At 34.8% G+C, this 14797-nt stretch overlaps 1 protein-coding gene across 1 annotated transcript in view; it reads left to right on the top strand.

Annotated features, from left to right (window-relative positions):
- The window catches only part of RXFP1 (relaxin family peptide receptor 1), a 351549-nt gene extending 337449 nt beyond the window's left edge, over positions 1-14100 (top strand). Inside the window, exons 15-18 of the mRNA XM_063458232.1 lie at positions 6204-6433; positions 9423-9833; positions 10792-11010; positions 13338-14100. Coding sequence (XP_063314302.1) covers positions 6204-6433; positions 9423-9833; positions 10792-11010; positions 13338-13633 — 1156 coding nt within the window. The 3' untranslated portion in view covers positions 13634-14100. The remainder of the gene's footprint in view (positions 1-6203; positions 6434-9422; positions 9834-10791; positions 11011-13337) is intronic.
- The last annotated feature ends 697 nt before the right edge of the window (positions 14101-14797 follow it).

The following is a 14797-nucleotide window of genomic DNA, read 5'->3' as shown; positions in this document are numbered from 1 at the left end:
CATTATCAAGACCTTTTGTATCTATGAGAATTTGTTGAAACGATTTTATTTGAAGGTCTGGTTTTAAAATATCAGCTAATTTTACGAGACCATTGTCCTTCCATTTTTTAATGTTAATATCCTCTATATATATTTGTATTATTTCAATTGGTGAATTTATAGTTAGATGTTCTATAATCTGTATTTTTTTCTTCCGGATCTGTAAATTAGAAAAAATATCCAATATTATCTTGTTTTTAATTTGTAATTTATTAAATGTTGGAAGATCAATCCAATATAATAGTTTAATATCAGATATATTACTCGAAATTTGTTCTTGGTCTATCCACAAATTGTCAACATTGTTATAGTTATTCCATTCTAAGATATGAGAGAGCATGATTGCATCATGTACTTGATATACATCTGGGAATGATATTCCGCCATCCATAAATTTTGTAGTTATATATCTCAGGGCTATTCTTGATTTTTTTTTTTCCCCAGAGGTATTGTGAGAATATTTTTTGATATTCTTTTCATATGTCTTTTGGGACTTTCATGGGAATGGTTCTCATTATATATTCAAGTTTAGGTAGTAAATAGTGTCTAACCGCATTAGATTTCCCTATCCATTATACGTATAAGTTATTACATTTAAGTAACGTGTCTTTCATATCTTTGAGCAATGGGTAGTAGTTGATTTTAATTATTTGATTCCAGTCAAAGCTTAATTTTACTCCCTAATATTTTATACTATCACTCGACCAAGTGAATGGAAATTTAGATTTTAAAGTTAGAAGTTGTTGTTCAGGTAAGTTGGAATATATTACCTGTGTTTTATTTACATTGATTTTATAATTAGAAATAGATCTATAGTTCTCAATTAATTTCATAAATTGATATAGTGAGTCCTCACATTCAGTTAATGTTAGAATTATATCATCTGCATATAATAGAACCTTGACTTGTTTAGTGGCCAGATGAATCCCTTGAATTTTTCGATCTAGTCTAATGGCTGAGGCAAGTGGTTCTATAGTTAAGGCATATAACAATGGGGCCAGGGGACATCCCTGGCATGTGCCATTATTTACATCAAACCAGTCAGATGCAATATGGATTAAAGTCGGGACGATTTTTTTTATTCTATCAGCTAATATCCTTGAGAAGATCTTTATATCAATGTTTAATAACGAAATAGGTCTATAATTCGATACAAAATGTGGGTCTTTCTCTGGTTTTAATATAGGAGTAATCATTGTTTGTAACATTTCCTTGGGGAACTTTTTCTGATCTCTCACTTCATTATAAACTTTGAAAAGAAGAGAAGCAATAGGAGTAAGACATGTTTTATAAAAGGAATCTGTTGAGCCATCTGGTCCAGGAGCTTTCCCTTTATGGAGTGTTTTTATAGCGTGAGTAATCTCTGTCATGGATATAGGGGATTGTAAATCTTTAGTCTGTTCTACATTAATTTTTGGTAATTTACAGGTAGATAAAAAGATAAAGAGATCGTTAAAGAGATCTTTGGGAGATTATATAATGACTTATAATATTGACCAAATACTTCCCCTATGTCAATTGGTGATAAGTGATCTTTATTATTATATTTGATCTTTGTAATCCTTTGTTGTCTTTTTTTAAATTTTAATTTATCAGAAAAAATGTTACTCATTCTATTTTCTCCATGAGTTGTTTTAACCTTATAATTGCATTATTCACTTTATTTGATAGACTGGTTTTAATTTGAGTTTGTATTTGTTTAATTTTGTTTAATCTTAATATATTGAAGTCTTTTTTATTAGTATTTTCCAATATGGCTAATTCTATATAAAGATCCGTTAAATTTTTCCCCTGATCTTTTTTCAGTTTTGCTCCAATTTTTATAGTTTCCCCTCATAAAACATTTATATGTACACCAGAGAGTGCTATTAGATACTTCTTTGTTATCATTGAATCTTATAAATTCTTCTGCTTGGTCTTTCAAATATTTTAGGCCAGATACTGAGTCTAGAATTTGATCATTCATCCTCCAAGGTGTAATTACCTTGGTGTCAATTTTTTGTTTGATATTAGTTATTATCGGTGCATGATCTGACCAGGATATATTATCGATATTAGAATTCTCAAACTTCTGTAAACTATACGAATTTGTTAAATAAATATCTATTCTAGAATAGGTTTTATGTACATGAGAAAAATACGAATAATCCCTGTCATTAGGGTGGTGAACCCTCCAGATATCATAAAGATCATGTTCTATCATAGTATTACTAAATGATCTAGCGTTATTAATTATTTTTCTAGTATAATGATTGTTCTTATTAGTTAGTGTTCTATCCATTTTTACATCTGGTGTAACATTCATATCTCCGGCTATTAATAGAGTTCCTTTTTTGATTTTCTCGATTTCATTAGAAAACGATTTAAACAATTTACTGGAGTAGATATTTGTTGCGTATAAGTTTACTAATGTATATATTTCTTCATTTAATTTACAAATCAAGATCAAACTTCTACCTTGGTTATCTTTTTTTTCCATAATAAGTTCAAATTTAGTATATGCTGAAATTATTATTGCAACTCCTCTCTTCTTTTTATTATAATCTGATGTGAAGATTACTGGGAATTTGGAGAATTTCCAGTACTTACTATTCTGTTTCTGCCAATGTGTCTCCTGGACGAAACATAGGTCTATTTTATTTTTTCTAATTGTATCATATAAATATCCTCTCTTTTGAGGGGTATTGAAACCCTGGGCATTAATAGATAAGACCCTAACCATATTCATAGATCATTACTGGTCCTTTATGGTCTACAGTAATAGTTTTAAAAGCCTCCCTCCCATTCCTTCTCCATATGCCCCTGATGCACACATTCACACAAACAAATGAACCCGTGTCCCTAAAAGGAAAACAGGGTCGCCAATTTACAATAATCCTTGGATAATATTCCCCTGGATTATACATTGTCTAGCCACTCCAAAGTAGAGCTACTAGCTAGAACACAGTTGCTGACGTGGTTGTGTGGAAGGGAGTAAACAAGGGGGGGGAAGGAGAGAAGAAAAAAAAGGGAAAAAGGAAATATATATATATATATATATATATACATATGTACATATAGATAAACCTATCACATCCCAATCCCTTTGGTTTTTAGAAGTATTTCTATATTGATTTCTTAGACATTCACCTTCATTGTAATTTTAAAAATATATCTCTAATTCCCACCATTCACCACAGTCAATACCCTATTATGATCTTAATAGTGTTAATTATCTATATTGTGTATTATATTTCTATTACCTTAACATATCTTATGATCTTAATAGTGTTAATTATCTATATTGTGTATTATATTTCTATTACCTTAACATATTTATACGTGGACCCTATTCCATTATCTCAGTACATAAAAAAAAAACCACAAAGTGAATTAAAATTATCTATTAGTTGGATCAAGTGTATGTGTTTTAAATCTAAATTCCGTATATGCATTCCTATTTTCATGGTATTTCTGGTAACTTGGTTTTATTTAATTGTATATTCTGTATTATGATATCCCTGACTCTTGGCTCTGTTATTCTTATTAATCCATCTGTCTCCCAAGCCTGACCTTGGTCTGTATCTGACTTTTCTCTATGCCTTATATATATACATTAAGTCCTGCCACTCTAAAGCCTGGTAATATGTCTTTATTGTGTATGAGGTAAACGTGCCTCACTGTTTGTGAGTTAGGGCGTCTTTTTTTTGACAGGAAAAAACTCCCTCCAGTAGTCAACTACTCCAGGTGGGTAACAGGGTAATGGAATCATGTAAATTCCATCTGAGATGGGTGGTAGACAGGTATCAGGTGCAGCTTCCCTTTAAGCTGCCTAGGATTTAAAGCACCATCAGGGCTGTGACCCCAAAGACCTACTCCTCCGGATGGGATTAGTCTGTCCTCCTCTGAGGCCCTGGGCCTGACAGAGATACACTCCGTCGGCATCTAGCAGCAGGTCTTAATTAAGGCCTCCCTTCAATTTCGGACTGAGATCTCAGTCAGCTCCAGTCAAGTCAGAAAGTTTGTTATCTCCTCAGGCCACCTCAGACATATCAAAGTGTTTTTTTGCCTGATCTTTTGTATTGGATCCATCTTTCCTGTAACAGGGTGATGATGGATTCCTGGCATCTAGCGTTATTGGGGCAAATCATGAAAAAGAGACACAGCTGTTCCAGGTGGGATGATTCATTATCAGGTCTTTTAATGTCCCTAGGGGCATCCTCCAGGTACTGTGGGTGTAATGCTCTATGTGCTACAAAAGATGGTGGAGCTTCTTCCCCCAATATTGTCCAGAATAGTTCAGTGAGTATCCCCTCCACATTTTCAGTGCCCAGGGTTTCGGTAACTCCTTTCACCCTTATGTTCCACTTCCACCTCTGCCCTATTATATACAGATCAACCAGATTTTACCATGTAAGTACACCAAAAGAGTTGCCAAATCTGCTTTTGTCACCACAGTGGACATCAAGGTGCAGAGATACGCACTTATTTGTGTGTGGGCAGAGTGTACTTCTGATGCCTCTGACGAGGAAAGAGAAAAGGACACCATTCTGATTCCATGCACGCTATTGTGGAGTTCCTCTAAAATGTTTAGAAAATCATCCATTGGGACAGATTGGTTTCAAGAATTCAGTCCCGTAGGAGTCTGGGGTATGCCAGGTCGTCTGTGTTACAAAGGCTCAGGGTGAGCCGAAAGGTTGTCTAAAAAGGTCCTTAATAAAGGGGTAGATGCCTGCCAAGTGCATCTGGTATAACACCTAAGGTCACATGATAATATCCGAAAGCCACCCTCCTGCGCCAAAAAGGTAAGGAGGCAGAGGGGTGACTACAAATATGTATTTTGAGACGTGCTTGGGTCAATGTGTATCTGTGTGTGGGTATATGTGTGCGTCAGAGTGTATATTAGTGTGTATCTGTGTGTGATTGCATATGTTTATAGGTGCATATATCCCTGCATTCGCATTTAAACTATATACAAACACACCCCTCCTATCAAACACCAGCCCTACATGCAAACACACCGTTGAAATCAAACATCCACATTACATGCAAACACACAGTTGCAATCAAACATCAACACTACATACAAACCTTTGTATTAAAACAACATTATATACAGACACACCCCTGCATTCCATCACCAAACCCTACACATAAATACACCCCTTCATTCAAACACAACATACAAACACACCCCTGCATTCAAACACACTATACACAACTATTCAATTGCTTTCAAGTGGCAATAGTACATATAAACACAAATGCATTGAAATGCCAACACTACACATACATCGACCCCACATTCGCACACACATACTCCATACAAAAACATGCTTACATTTAAACATACAAACAATGTCCACCCTGCAAAGATGGGCAAATGGTAGATTCCCAGCTGGCAACGCATCGTGGGATATGTATGATCTTTTGACCATCCTTGCTCTGGGAGAGGGGGAGGCAAAAAAAAATCTTGAACCAGGGCCACTGCTGCAATCTATTTTGCACCTGTATACCTGTATATCAGTGATGGTATCCAGCTGTACCCTCACTCTAGAACTCTAGAAGTATCTTCTACCCTTGGTGGTGTATTGTGCACATTTATCCTGCTCTCTGTTATGCCCTCCCCTAGTACCTGTCAATTATGCTGGACATTGTATTTACTTTTAATATGTATACTACGTCTACTTTATAACAAGTAATAAGTGTGTACAAATACTTTAGATTGTAGGTTATCATGATCTGTACTATATGTATACATATCTAAGGGTTGATATAGCAATTCACGGCTTGTCCCTTCTGCAAAAAGTCTAGAAATAAAGCCAATGTTTGCAACTATATTTTTCAAAAACAAATATGTAGGTTTCCTTGAACTTGTGACTGCCACTAGACTGCAGAATATTCCTTGATGAATGATCCTACAAAATGTTTAATCAGTTAGATATTATCATGCTGGCAAGTCTACATAGGAATCAATTGCTTGTTTATCGGTGAATGATGGCTGAAGTAAGTGAATGGCTTTCTAGCAGATATGCTTGTTTAATACCCAAACACAAGGGAAAACTGCCTAGTAATAGATCAACTTTAATATATTGTTTATTGTAAACATGAAATTATCAGTTAATGTGATCGGCAAGATAAAGCTGCATGATATTAAGCCTGTTTTGTTCTGATGTTTTTGGCAGTTATTTTAAGAAATTCCAGTACTGTGGATTTGCTCCCCATGTTCGGAACTGTAAGCCAAACACGGATGGCATTTCATCTTTAGAGAACCTGCTAGCAAGTATTGTTCAACGAGTGTTTGTGTGGGTTGTTTCTGTGATAACCTGCTTTGGAAACATTTTTGTCATCTGTACACGGCCTTACATCAGATCGGAGAACAAACTCCATGCCACGTCCATCATCTCACTGTGCTGTAAGTAGTAAGAACATGTTTATTTAGAAAACATTTGGCATACAGAGTGTATACAATACTGCAAAGCATGCTGATTAATAGGTCTACATAACATAAACAATAGCCTTAGACTACTTTTCCAAATGAACCACGGGAACTGGACACATACCACTCTCCAACTTCTGCTTGAATTACAATTCTCACGATAAGCTACCTATTCTATGGTGCAGCTTAGGTCCCACTAAAAGCTAAGAAGGAACGTTATTGCTGCTGCTGGGTCCAAAAAAAACAAAAATGAAGAAGCTTCTGGTTTAACTCACTTGTGCAAAAACAGGGATTTAAAGAAATTACTGCTGCTAAAACTGCACCTTCTAGGAGTCTCACCTGACAACTGTAAGAGTTGCCGTTTTTGGCCGCAATAGACAATCTGCCACCTGACCCAGTCCTAGAGAATAGATTTCTGATGTAAAAGTTTTGATGTATAATTAATGGGGAACTATGAGGTAAACATATACTCCCTATTTTAGTTCATTATAAAGATAATGCATGGAAAAATAAAAATAAAAAGTAACTCACCTGCAAAGATTCCCTTGGTGAAAAATGGTATGACTACTTACAGTAGGGGGTGTGCCAAAGTATCCCTTTAGACCCTATATCAAAACCTACAAAAGATTTTGAATGATGTGCCATAACAGGCTAATATTATGTGATTGTATCATTATACTGTCAATTATTGCTGTATAAAATTAACCCTGTGTATTAGGCTGAGGCTAAATGATTGGTTCTAATTGCTCATGAGGCATTTGTGCATTCTATTTTTTATTAGAGATTTCAGGCAGTGGCAATCATTTACAGGGGCCCATGGGTTCCATGTGCCATTCTTCAAGCCAAAAGATGGGACAGAGCAGAGAAATATATTCCAAATGTAAGGAAAGGCATAACCACAGTAACAAATACAGTGTACAATAAAAGGTTACATTGTGATGCTGCTTTCCTAAGTATATTAAAGTTATCCTCTCATGATAGATAGAGGTTTGCAGTTTTATACAAGTGTAAATATAAAGGAACTGACAGTGAGGGTGGGGGTAATGAATCGACCCAATAAAATCAATAAAAATAGGGCTGCATCACATACAGGAGAGCGACTTGTGTAATTGAACTAGAAAAGTGTATATCTGGTATGTGAGCGCTCCAATATAGATAAACAATTAATCATAAAATAAAATAATGATGACCACTATAGCTAGCAACACCACAATAACCACCAAAATGGAAAAAAACAAATAGAAGAACAGGCATATACACCGGGTACATCTATCTAAACAAATATACTGTGAACATATATAAAATATGTAAAAAACTTGATTTATTGTATAAAAAACAAAACGTAATAATAATAAACAACACCTCAAATGTCCAGATCAAATCTCTACAAAGTGGATAGTATGGGGCCCCCTGTTCGTAGTTATTTTCCACAAATAAGCTGATGCTGAGGACTGGAGATGTGCACCACACCGCCGATTGACTTGGTTTTCCCATCCGGTCCTTCATTCACGATCGGACATTGATTTTCGGCGATTGGCCTGGCGGGAACGGCATCGTTTGCACCTCCCACTGTTTGGAGTTGGTGTGCTCCCGTTACCTTATCCGAAGGTTGGACGAACAGGGTAAGTTGCCTTGGTGAATCCCCATAGTGTTCTATATCTTGTGGATATGATTTCACATTTGGGGACATCCTAATCGCAACCCCCTTAGTCCTGACCCGGTATTTTGGTCGGTTCACGAGCTCCCTCCACTTGAGACGGTGCATCCATTTGGGTACTATCTCTAACTTGATTATTTTTTCTGTGGAATACATTTTGTATATCTGAATTTACTAATTATATTTTTCATGTGCACATCTCCAGTCCTCAGCATCAGCTTATTTGTGGAAAATAACTACGAACAGGGGGCCCCATACTATCCACTTTGTAGAGATTTGATCTGGACATTTGAGGTGTTGTTTATTATTATTACGTTTTGTTTTTTATACAATAAATCAGGTTTTTTACATATTTTATATATGTTCACAGTATATTTGTTTAGATAGATGTACCCGGTGTATATGCCTGTTCTTCTATTTGTTTTTTTCCATTTTGGTGGTTATTGTGGTGTTGCTAGCTATAGTGGTCATCATTATTTTATTTTATGATTAATTGTTTATCTATATTGGAGCGCTCACATACCAGATATACACTTGCAGTTTTATAACCATCTGGCTTGACTTATGGTATACAATTTCTTCCCTTAATACTATTAAAAGTTCATATTATAATTTATTTCCATTACCCATGTCTCCTGCTGAGAGCATCAATCATATTTTCAGTGGGTGTTACAGTTGCTGTGTGTCATGCATACCCTGATTCGGAAGGACAGAATTGCTTCCCATAACAAGTGTAAACAGCTTAACCTCTGCTTTTAAAGAAATCTTGAAATTTGCTATCAATTCTGCTGGCCCAATGTATAGTTGGAATTTTTATTCTCTATCGTTTAACCCGTAAAGGACACATCTTCTGGAATAAAAGGGAACCCTGACGGAATATTTCTGTCATGTGTCTTTAAGGGGTTAAAATTAAGTTGTATTCGTCATGACAGGTACCCTTTTATAGGAAGCAATAACTGGTCGAGCACAATATCAAGTGCCAGAGGAACAGGTTAGGAAGTGAGAGCATCAATAAAAAAAAAATGCATGTATAATAGTTTATTCTAACCAAAAATATAATACACATTTTTAAAGGGTGTAATATTTTAAACAAAGGGTTCTAAAAATGTTTTAAGGCATTCTGCAGTTACATTAGAAATAATATGATTTTATATTTCTGATCACATTAAATAGTGGTAAACATAAAATAACTAAAATAGCACACCAATAGCAAATCAGTAATAATTACATATTATCTTAATATGTAAATGTATTTCTAATTTTTAGACATTACTTAAAGGAAATGACATGAAATTGTTTATATTTTAGGTGCTGACTGTTTAATGGGAGTTTACCTATTTGTCATTGGATATTATGATCTTAAATATCGTGGGGAATACAACGAAAATGCTCAAGCTTGGATGGACAGCATGCAATGCCGTCTGGTGGGATCCTTAGCTATTTTGTCCACTGAAGTATCTGTGTTGCTTCTTACGTATTTAACTTTGGAAAAATACATCTGCATAGTGTACCCTTTCCGATGTCTGAAGCCCGGTAAATTCCGAACAGTTACTATGCTGGTACTCATATGGATTATTGGGTTTGTTATTGCCTTCATACCCTTAAGTAACCAAACTTTTTTTCACAACTATTATGGAACTAACGGTGTCTGCTTTCCACTTCATTCTGAGAAACCAGAAAGTACGGCAGCCCAGATATACTCGGTCATTATATTTCTAGGTAAGGATGCTAACTAGCCAATATAAAGGAGTCAAGTAATTTTATAATTGTATATTAATCCATTTTTAACCAGATATCTCTTTTGCTTTTTCAAATCTAGATCCTCTTTCTTTTTATAAAAATAATGGTCATTATTTGTGTATTCTGTAGAATGAACAAACATCATCCCTCGAGAAAATAGTGCATAGTTTATTTAAAATCAATTATATAAGGGGAAAATGTGGTTATTTTTAACTCTAACAAGGATAAATTTATTTCATTTCCGTTACTTTCCATTTCATTCCATGTCCTTTTTTTGAAATTAACTTTGAATTCCCAGCAATTCTCACTTTAGTAAATAACTCTTATATGATATGAGACTAATATAGGAAATAAGTTAGAACAAAAGGGGACTAGAGAGTGCAGTCAGTGAGTAATCTAAGCCTTAGACAGATAATTAGGAGATAAACTAAAACAATTTGAAACCAAGTTCTAAAAACTAAAAGAGATTCACTTTAGGTGTGTATTTTCTGGGTTTCATGTATATTTGGCCTTTCGTGAAGTTTTTGTCTCCTAAATAAAGATTTACGAATTCTTAGCTTTATTATTGTAACCATCCAGACATTTTGTCTGGCATGGGTCTCTTAATTAAAGGAAACATTTTATTAATATCCTTCACATGTCCATGTGATGAATATCCATTAAATTTGTCACATTATTTAGGGGTAAGTTTACTAAAAATTATTAAAGCAGGAAACGTTTGAAAAATGTTAGTGATTGTCTATATTATTAGAACAGTTTATATAACACTCTTTGAAGTCCTTGTACAGTAAATGGTATAGTAACTCCTATCCTACATATGGTCTACACTTTGTGAAATATGTACATTCTACAAGTATCTGCCCACCATTTGTGGCCAGTTTTTTTGTTTTTGAATATATGGATCCTTAAACTTTTCTTCTCAAAATTATTCCAACAGGAGTGAACTTGGCAGCTTTTATTATCATTGTATTTTCATACAGCAGTATGTTTTATAGTATTCACCGAACTGCCATAATGGCAACGGAAATACACAATCATATCAAAAAAGAAATGACGCTGGCAAAACGGTTCTTCTTCATTGTCTTCACGGATGCTCTATGTTGGATTCCGATTTTCATCTTGAAACTTCTATCCTTGCTTCAAGTAGAAATTCCAGGTATATAAATATTCAAAAAAGTATTCACTAAAATAAAGATACTGACAATTAGTGCAAAACAGTTATTTACCATTGAATGAGAATCAGAGGCTGATATTTATAGGTGGATGGATGTATACATGAATGGGTGGATGGATTGATAGATACATGAATGGATGGCAGGACAGATGGACAGCCTGTTTTCTAAGTAGCACACTCTGAGAAAGAATAGAGATTGTGTGAGCTCCCAGGTACCTGAAAAATAGAGGCAGAGAAATCCTTCTGCTGCATTTTCTGTCCCAATAAATGGAAACTTTATCCAGTCCAGATTGGGATTTTTCACTGTATATGATTTGCCTCCTCTCATCTGGTATAAATTGCTTTTGACAATTAATTAATCCTAATTTTCTGCTATCTCTCTGCTATATTACCATTTGTTAAGACACCAAATAGTTTTAAACAAGCTGTATTTACGGTTCAGTTTATGAGAGTTATAGTAAGAGTTTCTCACTGTTATCACTGAGTTCCATTTAACATGTGTTTGGTGTTAATTTGCAGATGTTAAGTTCTCAGTGTTTTTTCAACTTTATTTTATAGGTTGTTTGAAGTTTTTCCATCATCTAGATAAATATTTAGCTTTGGATTGAAACAGAATACAATTTGCAATTTATCATAAGATTAACCCCTTAAGGACTGAGCCAAATGTACACGTTTTGATCAAAACAAAACTTGGAATTTGACTATATGTCTGTTCAACCGCAATTCACCTCTTTCAAATTAAGTGTGCCCACACTTATTATGTATCATTTTATTCAGAAGAAATAGAGCTTTCATTTAACATCAAATATTTAGCTATGAAACATAATTTAATATGAATAAAATATTAAAAAATTTGTGAGAAATTAAGAATTTTTTTTTTTTTAGTTCTGCACAACATTTTAACTGTGAATGTCATAATACTGTTTGCTTTTACTGCAATAAAATACAAATTTTTGTATTCAGCGATGTCTCACGTGTAAAACAGTACCCCCTATGTACAGATTTTATATGCATTTAGCAATTCAGACGAATATCTGCAATTCGGATATTCGTAAGTGCCGAATTTCGTAAGTGCCGAATCAAACCGAATTGCCGAATTTTGTAAGTGCCGAATCGAACCGAAGTGCTGAAGTGCCGAAGTGCCAAAGTGCTTTGGATTTCTGAAAAGTGGCAAAACAGGAGAGGGAGAGAGTATTAAGGGAATGATGACAGGAATCTAACCCTACCCCTAACCTAACCCCTAACCCTAACTCTACTAGGATTAGGGGTAGGGTTAGGGGTTAGGGTATGGTTATTGTAAGGGAATTGCCGAAGTCCAGAATTTCGGAAGTGCCAAACCAAACCGAAGTGCTGAATTTTGGAAGTGCCAAACCGAACCGAACCGAAGTGCCGAATTGCTGAAGTCCCGAATTGCTGAAGTGCCGAACCGAACCAAATTATTTGCCCATGCACATCCCTATTAACTATTGTAGGTCAGCAGAAAAATTAGAGGAGATATAGATACACCTGGGAGTGTCTCAGACACTATATGGAGGTATATAGGCACACTGCAGTCTGATTTTAACATAGCATTTCTATTAAGTATGTTAATGTATTTAATTATTGTAGGTTAGTTGGATAAAATAAAGGTAATATAGAATTACCTCCATACACTATATGGAGAGACATAGGCACACTAGGCACAACCTTGCATTGCTATCAAGTATTTTATCATACTTATTTAAGATCAGTGGAACAAAGAAAGGGGGCATAGGTACACCTCACAAACATTGTACAGAAAGAGGGATGCAAGTACATTGGAATGACATCTAATTGGGTGGTAACACTGTAGTCACAACAGAGTTTACATTGCATTCGTATCAAGTGTTTTAGCATGTTTAATTATTGTAGTCAGTGTGAAGAAAAAGAAGGATAATGGTACACTTGTGAATAAGACACAGTACAGAGGGATGAGGTGCATTTGGGTAAGTTATGACCTAAAATAATGAAATACGCTAAAGCTTTTTTTTCCTACATTTACAGTGTGTATACAGAGATGTGGAGTTTTGGCTGGGGCTCCAATCTTTCTAATTGAAACTATTTGACTCGGGACAAGTAGATTGGGTTAGTACTATAGTCCCTTGGACAAGTAGACTTTATTTTTAAAATTCCACACGATCGATCGATAGATTAGGTAGATATATTTGAGAAGCAGTGCTGATTTTTCATTTTTTGCTTTGTTTTTTTTCTATACAATAATTTGGATATATTGTATATTCAATGAATATACTTGTTGCATATTGTATAATATCTGCATTTTTTTTTTCTAGGTTCGATCAGTTCCTGGGTAGTGATCTTCATATTGCCTATTAACAGTGCTTTAAATCCAATCCTGTACACTATAACAACACGACCTTTTAAAGAGATGATCAATCAAATCTGGAATAACTATAAACAGAGACAATCTGGTGGAAATAAAACCAGCCAGAAGGATTACACCCCCTCATTCTTCTGGGTAGAAATGTGGCCACTGCAAGACATTTCTCCTGACATAAGGAAGCCTGGACATTATACAGACTCTGAAGTGTCAGTCTCAACACATTCTACTAGACTTAGTTGTACATAAGCACAAACAAGAACTCGTCTGACGGTTTCACACATTATAAATGGTGGACAGTGAAGCATCATGGACTACTTGGTGTTCAGCCTGGACTAAACTTTAATATGTGGAGAAAGTTAAAGTTGGCAAATTTCTATACTTTTCTAATTAAAACAAATGGAAAAAAAATATTTTTCAGGATTGCAAATATATTAAGATTTGGTTATTTTATAATTTTGCCTGTATAGACGCGCATGAGTTAGGCCTAATAGGTTTTGAGGAGTTTTGAATTTTTTCTTTCATACAAAAAATACTCCTATTGACTTTAGAGTGATCTACTCATGCCAGCCTGCGCACAGCCCGCTGCTCAACTCAAAATGTTTACATTTTTTTTAAGCTAAAAGGTATGATTTAGATTCAAGGAATTCAGTTCAAAATAACAGAATAAAGATGACAAAAGTCCTCGACTTTCTATAATTACTTTTCTTTTTTTTCTTTTTTTTTTTTTTAAACATGGAAACATAAATGTAGTGCACACTTGTGATAAAATTCATTTTATATTATAGAAGTTTCTACTTTTGTGTGAGGTATCCTGCACATTGTTCCTTATTCAAAATCATGTATTTATTATTAAACCCCAGTATATCACAGTTTTTTAATGAAGTGGCATTGGGAAAGGTAGGTAAGTGGGTTCTTCAAACTTTACAACACACATGAATTACAAAATACAAAGAGATGGCATATGCTAAAACTAAAATTATATTTAAGGGACTTAATTGGCACCCAGGCCACTTCATCTTAATGTAGCCATGTAAAACTTGTCTTTTAATGAGACGGTCTAAAAAAAAAAAAAAACATCTGATTGGCTGTGCACTAGCTTTCCAATGCTTTTTCTCCTTAGCTATATTGGCGGGACCAGCTGTGGAGAGAGCACCTTAGTGTGGGAGGAATAGTAATTAAACATTTAATTCATTTGGGTGGGAGGTAAACAAAACGGCTAGAGAACACTTTAGCGTTAGGAATAAGCATTTATATTACTAAAGTTAAAGTGTTCCTTTAGGATTTTAAGAATGACATTGATTCTTTAATGTCTCAGCAGCTGGACCCCTTTTCTTACCTAACATGTATTACAAGGAACAAAGGCCATGATAGGTTGCAGCAAGTGACCTTTAAATGAAGCTGATGATTCAA

This window comes from Pelobates fuscus, chromosome 6, assembly GCF_036172605.1.
Source record: "Pelobates fuscus isolate aPelFus1 chromosome 6, aPelFus1.pri, whole genome shotgun sequence".
NCBI lineage: Eukaryota > Metazoa > Chordata > Amphibia > Anura > Pelobatidae > Pelobates > Pelobates fuscus.
The sequence above is the reverse complement of the archived record's forward strand: the minus strand, read 5'-3'. Positions and strand labels throughout refer to the sequence as shown.